General features: G+C 46.1%; 1 protein-coding gene across 2 annotated transcripts in view; it reads right to left on the bottom strand.

The window, feature by feature from the left end:
- The window catches only part of TNRC6A (trinucleotide repeat containing adaptor 6A), a 57,666-nt gene that overhangs the window by 2,024 nt on the left and 39,257 nt on the right, over positions 1-16,385 (bottom strand). For both annotated transcript variants that reach the window (XM_083373069.1, XM_083373070.1), the window contains 10 exons: positions 15,421-15,540; positions 15,234-15,317; positions 14,287-14,494; positions 12,587-12,718; positions 3,221-3,382; positions 2,094-2,234; positions 1,482-1,592; positions 1,153-1,359; positions 609-682; positions 354-493 (listed from right to left, as the gene is read on the bottom strand). In XM_083373069.1, coding sequence (XP_083229195.1) covers positions 354-493; positions 609-682; positions 1,153-1,359; positions 1,482-1,592; positions 2,094-2,234; positions 3,221-3,382; positions 12,587-12,718; positions 14,287-14,494; positions 15,234-15,317; positions 15,421-15,540 — 1,379 coding nt within the window. The remainder of the gene's footprint in view (positions 1-353; positions 494-608; positions 683-1,152; positions 1,360-1,481; positions 1,593-2,093; positions 2,235-3,220; positions 3,383-12,586; positions 12,719-14,286; positions 14,495-15,233; positions 15,318-15,420; positions 15,541-16,385) is intronic.

Raw genomic sequence — 16,385 nt, 5'->3', positions numbered from 1 at the left:
AGCAAGAGGCACGTGAGATGGCAGCAGCTTGCAGAGCACACAACCAGTCCCGCCCCGCGACTACATCCTCCTCCTCCTCCTCCTCTAAGCCCCTCACACACCGCAACAATTTACCCACTTAGTTTATACTGTGGTAATAAAAAAGAGGCATCCCCCGGAGGAGAATCCAGCCAATTAAGTGGCAAATAAAACCAGGTCTATTAAGAGCAGGTTAATTGGAAAGAAAAGGCAGTCCTGTCAGGACCTTTATCGAAGGTCTGAGTTCCAAAGATGGCTCTCCCCAGTAACCCATGTGCAGGCAAACCTTGTGGTTCTCTCCTCCCCCCCCCCCCCCCGGTTTGGGGGCTACTCACATGTGGAGGGATTTTTGTGCCTTCGTCACCTCTTCCTTTGAGCTGTACCGGACCAAAGCGTTGCCATGGGGGAGGTTCAGGTGGAATGTGATCAGGGGCCCGTGCTGCATGCAGAGGGTCCGCAGGGTGGAGCCGTCAATCTGGGCACAGAGACAAGGGATGGCCTCTCTGAGCTGCTGCTGCCGCCAGTCCTGGCCAGGAGGGGGAGGGGCTCGGATCCCCCAGGCCAGAACAGCCCCCCAAAGGGTGGCTCACCTGAGGTGTCAGGTTCTTCAGGACGAGACAGTTGGTGATTCTCCCTGAGCTGCTATTCTCATTCCAACTGGAACCTGGAAGAGAATGCCCCTCCCAGTAAGCCCTGAATGCGTCACAAAGCGGGGGACACGGGGAGACCCCCCACTCTCACGAGACTTGCACCCAGTTGCCATTGCTCGGGGTTTTGCTCGGATGGCTCAAGAGCCGGGTGCTTCAGAAGGTTCTCCCGTTTCAAAGATTGCACCCCCGTCCAGGACGGGGGACAATCTGCAAGGGGCAGACACACACCGAGTAGGCTTGTCAAGAGAGCAGAGGCCTTTCCCCGCCCACCAGGAACGAGTCTAACTCAGGGGTCTTGGCCAACGACTCCACGCAGGTCTGCGTGGCGGCAGGTAGGGAAACTCTCCGACAGGCAGCCAATGGCCGATTGAGGCCTGGCAAGGGCTGGACAGACGCTTCCTCGAGGCCCTGCTTCCCCTCCTCCTCTCTGAGCATCAGCCAAGCAGGGCAAGGGGGCAGCAGGGGATGGGAACCAGGCTCTTACCAGGGGTGTATCTGGCTTCCGAATGGCTCCAGCCACCCCCAAATCGCGCAGAGTTGTCCCACAGCTTCTGCCCGGTCAGTCCGGGGGGCGGCCGTGATGGAGCCGTGATGCTCTTGGGTGGCAGAGGGACCTTCCATAGCTCATGGGCCAGAGAGGTGTTGTTAACGGAAGCAGGAGACCAAGTGGATTTGGAGTCACTGTTTCTGGCTGGAAGGAGAAAGCGGCAGTGAAACGCCACTGCCTCGGGGGCTGCGAGGCTCGGGAGGGAAGCAGGAGGAACGGTTTGGGGGGAGGGGGCGCTGCAGGACCGGACCACCCACTGGTCTCACCTGAAGAAGTGCTTTGTGCTGTACTGTTGAGGGAAACATTGTAGTTGGAGGCACGAATGGATGACCAGGCACTAGTTGAAGGCAGCGTGGTGTTCAGAGCTGAGGATGACCCTGGGGAGGAAAGGCGTGGCAGCCATTAAGGGCAAGGCAGATGGGGATGCGCAGAGCCGGCTCGGCTCGACTTCAGGGCTGCGGCTTTAACCCGGGGCTGGCTCCGTCAAAGCGCAGAGGGGGAGCCAACGATGGAAGGCAGCTTCCAAGCCCCACTTGGTCACTAAGGAACTCCTTCTGGGGACCCCTTTGCCAACAGCCTGCAGGAGATCAAGCCCCCTTGAGGCCCACCCCCCAAGCTGTGGATTCCGGCCGGGGCTGGAGGGAACAAGGAGCCTGCAGGCCCACCCCGTCTGCCTCCTCTTGAGGGCCAAGGGCCGCTGATCTTCCCGGCATCTCCTTGCGGTGGGCTGCGTCTCCCCAACTGCTGCGGTTTCTTCCTGGGGAGGCTTGAAAACCCAGCTGGCCAAGGAGACAGGCGGGGGGGGGAGGGGGGGAGAGGCTTTGCTGGGGCGATTTTCCAGAGCCCCAAAAATGCCACCCCTCCCCTGGCAGACCTACCGCTGTTCCTGTCCCTGAGGTGGTCAGCCTCCCGCACAGTGTTAATTGACAGGCTGTTTGTGACGCTGCCAGGAGTAACGTAAGGGTCAGTTTCTGGGTCAATGTTTGGATAACCTTTCCACGGCTCACCAGGGCGAAATTCTAGGATTTAAAAAGAAAAGCCAAAGCCTGACAATCAGGGCTTCTTCCCTGGGAAGGAGGCTGTCCCCCCCCCCCCAGCAAAGGCTGCTGACTCCTCAGGGACTCTGCGGGACGGAAAGAAGTCCAGGAGTCTCCGTTTCTTCCTTTCTTGCCCACCTCCAGGCCCCAAGAGAGACAGGCCGTCCTCAGCTGACAAGCGTTCATTGAGTGGCCGTGCAGAGTCACACTGCTATTGAAAAAAGTGGCAGGACTAATTCTGCAGCAGCCCCAGGGTCACATGATCAAAATCCAGGCGCCTGGCGAGAGACTCCTATTTGTGACATCTGCCGTCTCCCGGGGTCACGTGACCTTTGCAACCTTTTGACAAGCCAAGTCCACAGGGGAAGCCAGATTCACTTAACAACCGGGTTACTAATTTACCAACTGGAGTGATTCACTTAACAACTGTGGCAAGAAAAGTCGTAAAATGGGGCAAAACTCACCAAACCAATGTCTCACTTAACCACAAAAATTTTGGATTCCATTGTGGTCGTACGTTGAGCACTACCTGCAATTCAATTTCTTACTGAAAGGATCAGGAGAAATTCATTTTGCTTTCTTAGGAAGTCACAATATTACAAAATTCCACCACGTTCTTTCACGTAGTCCAAAGGCAACTGTGCTGGGATTTGTCATTTCCGCTTTCCTTGGACATAAACCCCAAGCACGGAGAGCCAAGAACTCCCTGAGCAGCAACTGGGCTCCAACGAGACCACCGAAAGACGGGCCTCCCGAGGCTTCCCCACAGCTGGTCTGTCTCTCTGCCCGGCCACTTCACCCGTCAGGGCACGGGAAAGAGCGAGCCGACAGCTGCCCTGACTGGGGCAACGGGGCTCTCTCTCCGGGGGTAAAATCTCCTCTTATCCCACAAGGCAGAGGAAAGGCCAGCCTGACACCTCCAATACGGGCCAAAGGGTCCAGCGGGGTCTGCCTTTGCAGGGACTCACCTGGTGGCCAGTTGACACTGCTTGAACCGTTTGGTGATTTGGCACGTGGCCAGCCATCCCCCACAGATCCAGGTGGGCTGGCTGGCGAGTTACTACTGTTCATGAAGTCGTAGGGAACAAAGGACGACGTCTCCTCCATTCTAAAGCCACTGGAAATAGCACCTGAAAAGCAAGGCAGAGATCCAATCCTTTTTCCAGAACATCATCCTGAGAAGTTGACAACTGACCTCACCTAGCCTTCTCATTATGCCCAACTTCTAGCTCCCCATCAGCCTCAACCGGCAGGGCCACAGCCAACGGCAGACACAGTCTGACGAGATCCGGTTACTTATCCGCATCTACCATTATGCAGGGTCTCTGCCCCTGCAAAGCTCCGTCCGGCATCTTCCAAAGATTACTGCACTACAGGAGCAAGACCTGCCCCCGTTTCTAACTTTTCTTGTGCGGCCACCCATTTCACAACTGTGGCTCTGGGCAGTTTGCAATAATTAGAACAACAGAAACTTCACAAAAATAAACAGCTATCCTAAAATCATGATTAAAGCATACTGATAGGCAGCAGGTAACTATAAATCATGTGTCCGTTTAACATAACTACTGCCGAGGCTCACCACGACTGCCAACCCAGCAGGCACCATGGCAGAGCCAAGTTAGAATAGAATAGAGCTGGAAGGGACCTTGGAGGTCTTCTAGTCCAGCCCTCTGCTCGAGCAGAAGATCCTATACCATTTCAGACAAATGCCTGTCCAGTCTCTTCTTAAAAACCTCCAGTGATGGAGCGCCCACAATTTCTGGAGGCAGGCTGGTCCACTGGTTGATTGTCCTCACTCAGGAAGTTTCTCCTTAATTCCAGGTTGCTTCATTCCTTGGTCAGTTTCCAACCGTTGTTTCTTGTCCTGCCTTCTGGGCCTCTTCTTTGTGGCAGCCCCTCAGATACTGGAATGCCTTTATCACGTCTCAGGCCCTTCCTAGGGGGCCAGTCTCAGATCTGAGGAGGGGGGATCTTCCATGCAGGTTGGGTGCTAGGGCAGAGAAGTCTCCCTTTCCGGGTCCCCCGGATGACATTCTTTAGTGGGTCAGACCTGTAGCAATGCCTCTGCAACTGGATCTGGTAAGACAGGCAGATGTAACTGCGCCCCTCAAATATGTACCTTGTAACACAGTGTAGTCTGTGCCAAACCCTTCCGGTTTCTAAAACCAACACAGAAGATTCAAGAAACAGGCAAGTCCCCTGAGACGAATGGGTTAAGAAGGGAGGCCATTTAGTTTCAGTTTTGGTGTTTTCACTGTGGCCTCCGATTGCCAACTGGGGGAGAGCAGCAGATGTCCTATGCGGAGGCTCTGGCCACCATCAGCTGACTGAGACAAGATCTGACTGAAACAGGCAAGGCCACACAGATCCCACTTTTGTCTTTGTGTTCCTCTGCGTACACAAAGAGCAAGCAGGTTGGGTACCAGCCAAGCCTCACCAGGTCCCTCCCAGAGCAGATCAGCACTTTCCCCTTTCCAGATTTAGCTCTACTAATTAGCTGCCCCTCTTTTCAGTAGGCCCTCTTCCTCCCTCCTCTAAAAGCAACGAAGCGGAGTATGCTTTGAACATGACAGGAGTCTGACATACGCATCTTCCTCGCATTGTAAACACTCCTCTCTGTCACTCAGTTAAAAAAATGGCATTACTGCTATTTACTCATCAAGGTTTAAGGGAAGGGCTTCCAAAATGAGCCAGCCATTTAATATCCTCATGTCTGCACAGCTGACGGGCTGGGTGGTGATGTTCAGATGGGTAAACTTTTGGTTCTTGTCGCTTTCCAGCCCAACCTCTCCTAGAAGAGAATTCTACAGCGTTTTCCTCCTCGTGCAGATTGTGGCTTTGAAGACTGGTGAGTCTTCTTCTCACCTCACCCAGCAGTTCATCAATTCAGATTTAATGTTCAGTTCATTTTAGGTTGACAAGCCACTCACTCTGGATAGAATTCAGCAATCCACTGTCAGCAGCGGCCAGAGCCGCTGCTGTTTCTCCTCTCTGCATTTCAGGTGATTTCAAGACTGCCCCCCCCCCCACCTCTGTCTTCCCTTCTCCTATGAGACCCGTGAAAAGCCCACGGACCGTCCATTCCCAGCAGATTATTAGCAAAGTGCAGAGTTATAAGAGTTTGTTGGGCTTCTCCCCTCCATCTTGGTGCTCCCTCCAACATCTCATGTAACACGTAATGGGAGAGGCAGTTTGCTCTAGTGGTTAAGGCACTAGGCTGGAAAGCCTGAGTTCAAGTCCCGCCTTAGCCATGAAAGCCGGCTGGGTGACTCTGGGCTAGTCGCTCTTCCTCAGCCCAACCCCCACCTCACAGGATTGTTGTTGTAGGGAAAATAGGAGGAGGAAGGTGCATAGGAGACATTTGCCATCTTGAGCTATTTGTAAAATAATAAAGGTGAGACACATACAAGTAAATAAATCTGCACTTGTAAAATGGGGCTTTGAGTGCCATCAGACTGGATGGAGGAACAAGGTGTGCTGATAAAACATTGTAGATATTTTTTTTTTTTTTTTTTTATTAAATTTATTATTTAAAAACATTGGACACAGTACCAGCGAGCTGACAAACCTTTTTGTCTACAATGTTTAAATATATATATATATACATGTATATATGTACATCAAAAATACACTTAAATACACTTAGATTACAAATCGGTGAAATACCACAATATTTAAAACAGTGAGCTAGTCTGTAAAACCTAATAGAGACCTTTCTTTTTATCCATCCAAAGATACAATTTGTTCCAAATTCTATAATAGTCTGATTGATCTTTATTCTTTAATTCCAAAGTTAATCTGTCCATTTCAGCGCAATCCCAAATTTTCCTAATAACCTCTTTTTGTCCTGGGATCTCATTCTTTTTCCATTTTTGCGCAAATGATATTCTAGCTGCTGTGATAATATGGATCGTTAAGTATAGCACATCTTTAGGATATTTCTCTTTCGTGATTCCCAACAAGAAAAGTTCTGGACTAAACTCCAGATCTTGTTTCAATATTTCTTTCAGCCAAATCCAAATCATTCTCCAAAATTTTTGTGTTTTACTGCAAGACCACCACGTGTGGAAGTATGTGCCTATCTCTTCAGAACACTTCCAACATTTGGGAGATACTGTTGTGTACATTTTTGCTAAGCGGGCTGGGGGGAGATGCCATCGGTAAAACATTTTAAATAAATTTTCTTTATACGATGAGGCCAGTGTTATCCTTTTATTCCTATCCCAAATTGTTTGCCAAGTATCTAGGTCGATGTTATGTCCTAAATTGTTAGCCCAGATCAACATGGGGTCTTTCACTTGCTCTTCAAACAGCTTATATCCCAAAAGTAATTTATAAAAATTCCTTATTTGTTTAGAGTCCGGTCCCAATAATATTTTGTCCAATGCTGTTTCAGAGGTATATATCCCCCATTCATTTTTATCCTTCCTAAATCTCGATTGGATTTGTAAGTAGGCCCACCAATCGAGTTTTATACCTTGTAATTCTAGTTCATTCCTAAGTTTCAATTCCCCCTCCTCATTCAGAATATCCTTGTATGAGATTATGTTACCCAAATCAAACAGATTTGGGTAAACTATCGCTTCAAGGGTGGATAGCCAGACCGGTATTTTGGTGTAATTGTGAGATCTAATTTTTTTCCAAGTATTGAGTAGCGCTTGCCTGATCCGGTGTCTTTGAAAATGCGAGAAAAGACCTTGTTTCTCCGTCCATAGGAAAGCATGCCAGCCATATTGCAAATCGTGACCCTCTAAAGTTAATAGTCTTCTATTTCTCAAGATTACCCATTCTCTAATCCAGCTCAGGGCCGCGGCGTGGTAATATAATTCCCAGTCTGGCAATCCAAAACCCCCATTTTCCTTCGTGTCTTGTAAATATTTCAATTTAATTCTTGGTTTTTTCCCCTGCCAAATAAAATTTAGTGATAATTTATCCAAATTTCGAAAAAATTTAGAGTCGAGTTGAATTGGGATATTCTGAAACAGAAACAGGATTTTAGGCAGAATATTCATCTTAATGACAGCGATTCTTCCCAATAATGAGAGTTTTAGGTTTCCCCATCTTTCCAGGTCACCTTTTATTTGATTCACTACACTATCATAATTATCCTTTTTGAGTGAAGTGCATCTAGCCGTAATGTTAATCCCTAAATATTTTATTTTCTTGACTATTTCTATATCCGTGATTTCGGCCAGATTACCTTTTTGTTTATTGGTCATATTTTTAACAATCATCTTGGTCTTATTTCTATTTATTCGCAGTCCGGCAACCTCACCATATTTAGATAATTCTTCCAATAGCTTTGGTCCCGTCTGACATGGATCCTCCATAATAAAAACTAGATCGTCCGCGAAAGCTTGCAATTTAAAGGTTTCCTTTTTAATGGTTAATCCTTTTATCTTTGGGTCGTTTCTTATAGTTCTCGTTAATACTTCAAGAGTCAATATAAACAGCAACGGTGATAAGGGGCAGCCTTGCCGTGTTCCCTTTTGAATTTGAAACTTGCTAGATGCTTCCCCATTAATAATTATTTTTGCTTCCTGATTGTCATAAATTGCCCTAATTATATTTATAAATTTTTCACCCATATTCATAAAGCTAAGCTGTTGGCACAAAAAAGACCATTTAACATTGTCAAATGCCTTTTGGGCGTCTAAGAAAAGTAATGCCATCTGTTGTTCGCTATGTAATTCATAGTACTCCAATGTATCTAATATTATTCTAATGTTGTGCTTAGTGTGTCTCTTAGCGAGAAAACCATTTTGATCTGCGTGTATGAAATCATTCAGAAATCGTTTCAATCGTTCCGCTATAATTGATGTAAATATCTTGTAGTCCGAGTTAAGAAGTGATATGGGTCTGTAATTTTGGATTAATGTATGGTCTGTGTTATCTTTCGGAATAAGGGTTATGTTTGCCTCTAGCCAAGATTTAGGCATCCTTGCGCCTTCTAATACTGCGTTAAATACCTCCACTAGGGGTTGAGCTAGGATATTTTGTAATTCTTTATAAATCTCTGATGGAAGACCGTCGGGTCCCGATGCTTTATTATTCTTTTGTGCATTAATAGCTTTTATCACCTCAGATAGTCGAATTTCCTCGTTTAACATATTTCTGGTATCTTCTGTGACCTTAGGTAGTTTGGCTCTTTGAAAATATTCCTCCATTTTCTCCACACTTGCCTGGCTATCTTCTTTATATAAACGTTCATAAAATTCCTGGGCTATAATTTTTTTTTTTTCCTCCTGGTGGAATATTCTCCCTTCCTCATCTCGTAGTTCGTGAATCCAGTTTTTCCCCTTTTGTTTTCCCAATTTGTATGCGAGCCACCGGCCCGGTTTATTTGCATTTTCAAAAAAATTTTGTTTCGTGTTTCTCAATTGTTGTGCCAATTTCTCTTTGTCTAGAATGTTAAGTTTGTGTTTAATCAGATCCATAGATTGCTTGATATTCTCTTTTTGTGGATCTTGTTGGAGTGTAACTTCTAAGCTCTTATATTCCTCTTCTAATCTTTCCCGTTGTTGTCTTTTCCCCTTATTTTTATATACCATATATGCCCTCGCTACCCCTCTCATCACAGCCTTAGCTGTATCCCAATTGTTTTGTACTGAGGTGTCTATAGCTTTATTTTCCTTAAAGAAAAAACTTAGTTCTCTCTCCATCTTAGATTTGAATTCGTCTTCTTTTAAAATTGCTCTTTGAAGCGTCCATCTGGATATTTTTTTGGAACCTTTCCAGATAAGTTTAATAGGATTGTGATCTGCCCAAGTACCTGTCGCTATATGTACCTCATCTATTTCTGAACTAATTTCTTTCGTCATCCACACCATGTCTATTCTAGACCATGAGTTATGTCGGTTGGAGTAATATGTATATTGTCTAGCCTTACGATTTCTTTCCCTCCAGACATCTTGGATATTTAGTTCCTCAGCCAAGTTAAGAAAAGATCTCGGTAGAGTTCTTCTCTTCTTTTTCCTAAGCGTCTTTCCCATATAATCCAAATTTATATCTAGGATAGCATTAAAATCTCCTATTAAACAAATCTCCTCATAATCAATGCTACATATCTTATTGTGAAGTGTTTTGAAAAATTGTTCTTGGTTATGGTTTGGGGCATATATCTCTACCATCATGACCTTCCTGTGATTTATTATAACCTCGACTATCAGTATTCTACCCTCTTTATCGTTATAAATTAGTTTTGCAGTCAATTTTGGGTTTACATATAGTGCCACTCCTCTCTTTTTCTTGTGTCGGTCTAAGGAAACGAATAGGTTCCCTATTCTTGGTTGTACTAACAAATATTTTTGTTGTTCCTTTATATGGACTTCTTGTATTGCCACGATATCCAATTGTTGGTGAATAAGCCTATTAAAAAATTTCCGCCTTTTCACTGGCGAATTCAATCCATTAATATTCACAGACATAATACTACACTCACCTCCCTTCATCTTACTTATTTCTGGTTTTTGTGGATCTCGTGATTCGGGACTCTCTCTCTTCCTTGTCTCTAGTTCCATGTTTCTCTGTTAACTCACCGGATTTGTTCCTTCTATCCTCTGTAGCTAAGATCTTCCCATCCATTGCCACACGTATTGTATCTCTTTCTCTTACCTCCCTTCCATCTTGATCTTCTAAATCTACTTCCTCTTGGCTATGGAAGTGGCGTTTGTAAAAATCTTCTGCCTTCTCTATCGTGTCCAGTCTATGCCTTCTATCCTGCCACGTAACAAGAATACCCTCTGGAGTTAGCCATCTAAAGTTTACATTTTCTCTTATTAGTTTGGATGTTAAGAATTGATAGCCGCGTCTCAGATCCCTCATCCTTTTAGGTATCTGTTTAAGGATGGTGATTGGTTGGCCCCGAAATTCTAATGGTTCCTCTCTAGATCTATGCAGAAGCTCATCCCGAATTGATTTTTTAACTAACCTTACATGTACTTCTTTTGGGAGGTTGTGCCTTCTCGCATAATTAGTTTGGACCCTGTATGTTTCATCAATTTCCGCCAGCATTTCCTCCTTCCCTACACCGAGTGCCTTTGCCATCAGTTCTGCCATCATGACCAACAGATCTTCCCCTCTTTTTTCTTGAACGTTCTGGAAGCGTAGATAATGAGCAGCCTTTTCTGCTTCCAGAAAAATGACTGTTGTTTCTAATTCCTTATTAGCCTGAAGGAGTGTTTCATTTAAATCATCTACTCTCTTTTCCTCTTTTTCCATTCTAGCTTCCATATCTTGAAGTCTTTGTTCATTTTTGACTAATTGCTGTTGAATCCCTTCAAATTTATCATCTATCGCTTGGATTTTCCCCTTTAATTCACCAGTGTCGTTTCTTATTTGGCCTATTTCTCTCTTCATCTCCTCGTGGTTTTTGGCCATTGCCTCGTGTAGGTTTTGCAAAAGGGCATGTAAATCTTTAAAGGAATTCGAGTTAGATCTTTCCCTTTGCAGCATATCCTCTATAGATTTCTGATTGGAGGGACTTGAGGCCATCCCCTGTCCCTGTGCTGCTGCCTTTTTGCCAGCGCTAGGCTTAGTTGCTCCCGAGATACTTGTCATGTTTCCCCAATTTTAACAGCGTTTTATCAATGTATAATACCCTGAGTCTTATATAAACCTTTTAACTCTATGACAAAAGATATATAAAACAGTTACCACCAGATACTTATTACCAACTAAGCAATTTATATAATAAAATTCTATAGTATGAATATAATCAAAGTCACGTTCTTCTTCTTTCCCCCCCCCCCCCGTTTCCGGCGCAGAAATTGGCACCTTTTCCGTCTTCCTCTGCTGTCAAAGACCAGTAGGTGTCCCACTAAACAAACCTCCAGTTACTAAATTGCTATATCAAATGGCCGCCCGTGACAAGTAGAGTAGAATTTCAAAAGTTTCAAAAGTTCACAAATTCAAAATTTACCAGGATAGACCAGACTAGACCAAGCTGATCGCTTTCCACGCCCGACAATCCAGAGTTCAGTCTCTAAGGCTCCAAAGCTCAGACTTTGACTTGTTGTAGCTTTTTTCCAGCTAGAATACAGTCATATAGTCTTCGGCTTTCTTTCCCTTGCTGTTTTTGCCAAACGCCTCCCTCAAGACTTCTATCGCCGCTTATTCCCTCTCCGTGAGGCTCCCACTTCGAACCAGTACCTCTTTCACAAGCGCTTCCTATTTAATATTCGGATACACTCTCCGTCAGCTCCGCTCTACCGTTGTCCCGCTGCTTACGTGCTAGCTCCGTCCCTCTGTCAGATCTTCATGTCGGCCATTACTGGCCTCCTTCTCCCCGGTTCGCTCGCATCAGACTTTCTCCGGATCTTCAACACGAACTGCCGCTCATGAAGGTTCTCCGGGCTGCCTGCAACTTCGGATGTCCCTACAGGACCTCCTGAAGCTCCGAAAAGCCCCCGCGAACACTGGGTGAGAGGTTGTGCGAGGAGAGAGCTCCGTTCACACAGCCGCCCGCTCTGACAGTTCAAACATTGTAGAGATTTTTGATACACAAACACAAAACACAAAAATTGAACAGACTCTGCGGGAACTATGTGTTGTCATTTTGAGACAGGAGTCCTGCCAAACAAGACTCCGCACAGGTGCACAATCCCGGAGTGTGAATTACAGACTGCAATGACGAACATCTGCAAAACCACAGGCCTCACTGCACTCGAAGGGAACCGCTCCCCCTATCGACGTCAAACGGGTCATATCCCTACGCTAAGCTTGATGGGAGTTCTCGTCCTGGACCCAACGTCTTCTTAAAAAGGCCTGACAGTTTGTTACATCTCTGCTCTCAAGCGTCCTCTTTCCGCTATGTACTCAAGACGGACAGTGATTAATATTTATATGTATTTATAGGGAAGGGTATATAGTATGTTGATATGTGTGTTGTGTATGTGTACACTTTTGAGAGCAGGCAACAGAATTTCATTTCTAATGTGTGCCAGCGTGCCCACAGTAAAAAATGACAACAAAGGTGATCTTATCTGAACAGGCAGCATCTGGCAAGCAGTAACTTTTAAATCTCCCCAGCCCCAGAAGATGAACCTTGTCCTCATGCGCAGCCACTGAGCCAAAACATGTCCCTGCACGCTTCACCCTTGTGTGCCTGGCTTCCAAGCAATCAGGGCTTGAGGAAAAGCATCTTAAGTACACAACCTGTTGTGGGATCTACTGACCGGTACACTGTAATTCAAACGTATCAGATCATTCTTCATTTTTAGAAATGAAACCCTGATACATTTCTTCACACATTTCAAAACTGACAATACAACACAAGAACCCCTGGCCACCGCGCTCCCACTGAGGCTTGTTCTGCTCATCCTGGCTTAACTTACCATTTTTGCTGGCATTCTGATCCAGAGATGTGTTGGCGGAAATACTGTCCACAGTTGTCCACTTTCTCAGCCGGGACTGCGGCTCCTTAATACTGCCCATATCCATATTTACATTCAAGTTTGCGTTCATTCCTGCATTAAGAGAATTGGTGAGACTCAGAGCAGCTCCTTTCCTAGGACGGAGCATCCCTCTTCCCTCCCTCGTGTCACGGAAGATCCAGCACGTGGGACTGGATGCCACTAGACCTGCCCCAGACGGGAAGCAAAGCAAAAGACACACTGAACACAAAGAACGGCACCAGGAAAGAGGAGAAAGGGGAAGGTGGCCACTTTTCCTAGAAAATTTGCCAAGTTCTCTTTTCTAATATGAATTTCATCCTTAACTTCCCCCCAAAGCACTTAAGTCTCCACTGCCTAATAGAATCTTGCTCAATCAAGAATTTGTTCCTGGTTTCTCGTTTTGTATTTAACAGTGCCCTGGGATCTTTCCTCTGAATCTTGCACAGGAATGCGGAGGCCGAGCAGCAGATGGGACAGGAAAACAAGGGCTGGAGTTTGGAAGCAAGAGGAGAATTAGATCAGAATTTGCAAATTCTGACAGCTGATCCTCCTCGTGCAGTGCCGGGCTCTGGAAGTTGAGGATGTCTGCAGGAACGAGGAGGAGGTTTTTCAGAAAGCTACCAGGATCGATCCCCCAAGTTAAGGGTGGAGTTTGAGTCCAATCTTAAGAATCTAAGGTTCCTCATTACAGCACCTACTAACAGCTAGCGGGAGCTTAACTTTCACCTCACACTGTCTAGTCACCAGTCTGTAACTGTATTTAAAGCCCGTCTCTGGGGCCATTTTGGAGGAGCAGCCAAATAACCGTAGACCGTAAGAGCAGAAAAGCTGCTAGCAGCAAAATAAGAAGTCACATTTGAGACCGAAGCAGGGTTCTTGCTCTTTTTTTTGCTTTTGCCTCCCCCCCCCCCACTAGGGCAGAGTTCCCCAACCTTTCCGGCTTTGTGGACCAGCACTGGGGTGGGGGGGAGGGGAGAGGGGGAGGGATGGTTCCACGCGGGTGGCCAGCAAGTGTGCCCGCAACTCCATTTACACAAGTGGTGTTCAAACGTGCCTGCCACTCACACAAAGGGAGAGCACCTGCGTGCACTCGCTCGTTTTTGTGTCCTGGTTGCCAACAGCTCACGGCCTAGGGCTAAGAGATCACCAGCTGGCTTCAGGCCCGGGGCAGGATTGAAATTCATGGCCTTGCAGTTTCTGGGCTGGGGCCTTTACCCCACACCCAAATGCCTTTCAGCTCCTGTGCAATCTGGTGCTGCCTGGGATTGCAAAGAAGGACTTCAGTATCTTGGCAGGGGAGGGTTGGGCGTCAATCAGTCCCATCTTCTGCACTGGACTCGTTAGAAAACGTTCTGCCCAGAAAACTAACCCAGTGAGCTGTTGCAGCAGCAGCTCTTTCCCCACAAGAACATCCAAGCGACTGAAGGTGAAATACACCTCAAAGGTTCATTAGAATATCATTTCTTCACGATAATGACAGGTTTTGGACGTTGGATTTTATTGACCTCAGAAAGCCTTCCACCAGCAAGATAATACAGAGCCGAGAGAGTGGCTTAGCTTGGCAGCCCATGGTCAAACCCAACTCCAGGAGACCAGAGTACGTTCAAAGACCTCAACCAGCGGAGAAGACACTCACTCACCTATAGGAAAGTTGCTGAATGCGTTGATTTGAGATGGCCCTTTCTGCAACTCTTGGTTAGCATGGGGAACGACATTCTCCAGGAAAGATTTTATGGCTGTCTGATGGAACTGCTGTTGTGACGGAGGCACCTGGTGCTTCATCAGCAGACTTGGATCGAGCTGACAAGATGGTGGCATCATTTGTTGCTGCATATTAAGAGGGCGATTCTTCAAACACAAAGAGAAGACCAAATGATTAATGGAGCTATGATACAATCCATCAGTAACATGATATGCTTCCAGTGCTGAATTATTATTAACTTAATTACTGTTAATTATTAACTAGAGTTAAGTCAACAAAATAGTTTCTTCTTCAGTCAGAAGACCACAGCTATGAATTCCAAACCACACGGGGTCAACTCTAAATGGTGAACCATTTTGTAGACGCTGAACCGAATTGTCTTGCACGTTCAATTTGCTATTAACGTGAATACAGAATAACAAGAGTTGGAAGGGACCTTGGAGGTCTTCTAGTCCAACCCTCTGCTCTAGTCCAACAGCCTACACCATTCCAAGTGGCTGTCCGCTCTCTTCACATTCACATTCTTAAATTGTCCTTTATTTCTTTATCTATTGTTTAATTCTTTTTTAATCTTTGTATTCTATGTTTTTTTTAAAAAAAATTATTGCTGTGAGCCGCCCTGAGTCCTTAGGGAGAAGGGCGGCATATAAATTTAATAAATAATAATAATAATAATTTAATAAATAATAAAGTTTGGGAAGGATGAAAGGGCCAGAGCAGTATGGATATTCAATTTCCATGGTGCATCATCCACAAAGCAAGACGGCTGGTTCCATGCCTCCAATTCAGCACCTGGCAAATCCAAAGGCCACCCAGACTTTCTTGGCCATCTCATTCAACGTCGGAGGATAGAAATCTTTAAAAAACACCCAGCCTGCAGCCTACCTGTTGTTGCTGCTGCTGCTCCTGGCGGCCATTAGCAGGCGTGTTCCTCTGGCCCTGCACTTTCCTCTGCTGGGCCAGCAAACGCTAAGACAGTAAACCAGGGTTGCAAGAGGTCAGGGCGAGGACATTTGCTAATTCAGAACACTAATCTCAAGGTTGGGGAGCAGACTGCTGGACATCCGCTTACCTGTAACTGGGAGAGTTGGTTCAACTGGGAGAGTTGATTCAACATGGCTACTTGTTGTGGGCCAAAGAGTGAGCTGAGGCCCCCAGTGTTTGGTGCATACTTCAGCAATGATACTGGAACCTAAAGTGCCAAAAGATCATGCCGTAAAGGAGAGGCCAAGGGAAAAAGCACCTCTAGCAGATCCTGATGCTTTGAAGTTGTCGGAACAGAACACTTTATAGCAAAAAGGACAACAGGCATGGACTTGGGGCACATACAATTCTGTATGCTGCTGCAGATCTGTGTTTTTTGCTTTGACTTTTGACTCTTCTCCATGCAGGATTTTGAAGAATCCCACAAATGCGTTTAGTCTCTAAAGGCCCAGGATCTGACTATCGCAATCTGTAACTGGCTTCACTGCTGAATTGCTCTCGCCGTTAGGGAGGTTTTTCTATCAACCAGAATCTGCCTTCTGGGAGCTGAGATTTATTCGTCTGTCACCTGCGCTCTAGGATGGGAGGTAACAGACCTCCCGTTCCTCTGGATGACCTCTTTTTAGGTGCTTGAAAAGTTCTAGAGGTGCCCCTCAACCTACAAATGTTGAAATCAATGGGGAAGCTGACAGAGAAGGCTGCAAGCCACTGGGGTAAGTCTCCCTTACCCACACTCTTTCCCCAGCCCCTCTCCACTTGTGCCGACCACTCATACCCCTCGTTCCTTGACCCTTTCTCCAACTGACCTGGTTGTGGGAAGCTGGTAAGAAGTTGCTTTAACTAATGAACATGGGATTCAGTTAATAACGGCAACTGGGAATGCAGGGATTGCCGTTGCTAAGTGATGTGGTTTCACTTTCAACCATCTTATCTAGTAATGGAAATTCCATTTCAATTGCTATCTTAAGTTGAAGACTACCTATATCTCAACCCTAATTCCTCTGCGCTCTCTTCGTGGGCTATCTTTCTTAGTCCTCTGATCACCTTCACTGC

The sequence above is a fragment of the Vipera ursinii genome (genome assembly GCF_947247035.1).
Source record: "Vipera ursinii genome assembly, chromosome: 13".
Classification (NCBI taxonomy): Eukaryota; Metazoa; Chordata; class Lepidosauria; order Squamata; family Viperidae; genus Vipera; species Vipera ursinii.
The sequence above is the reverse complement of the archived record's forward strand: the minus strand, read 5'-3'. Positions and strand labels throughout refer to the sequence as shown.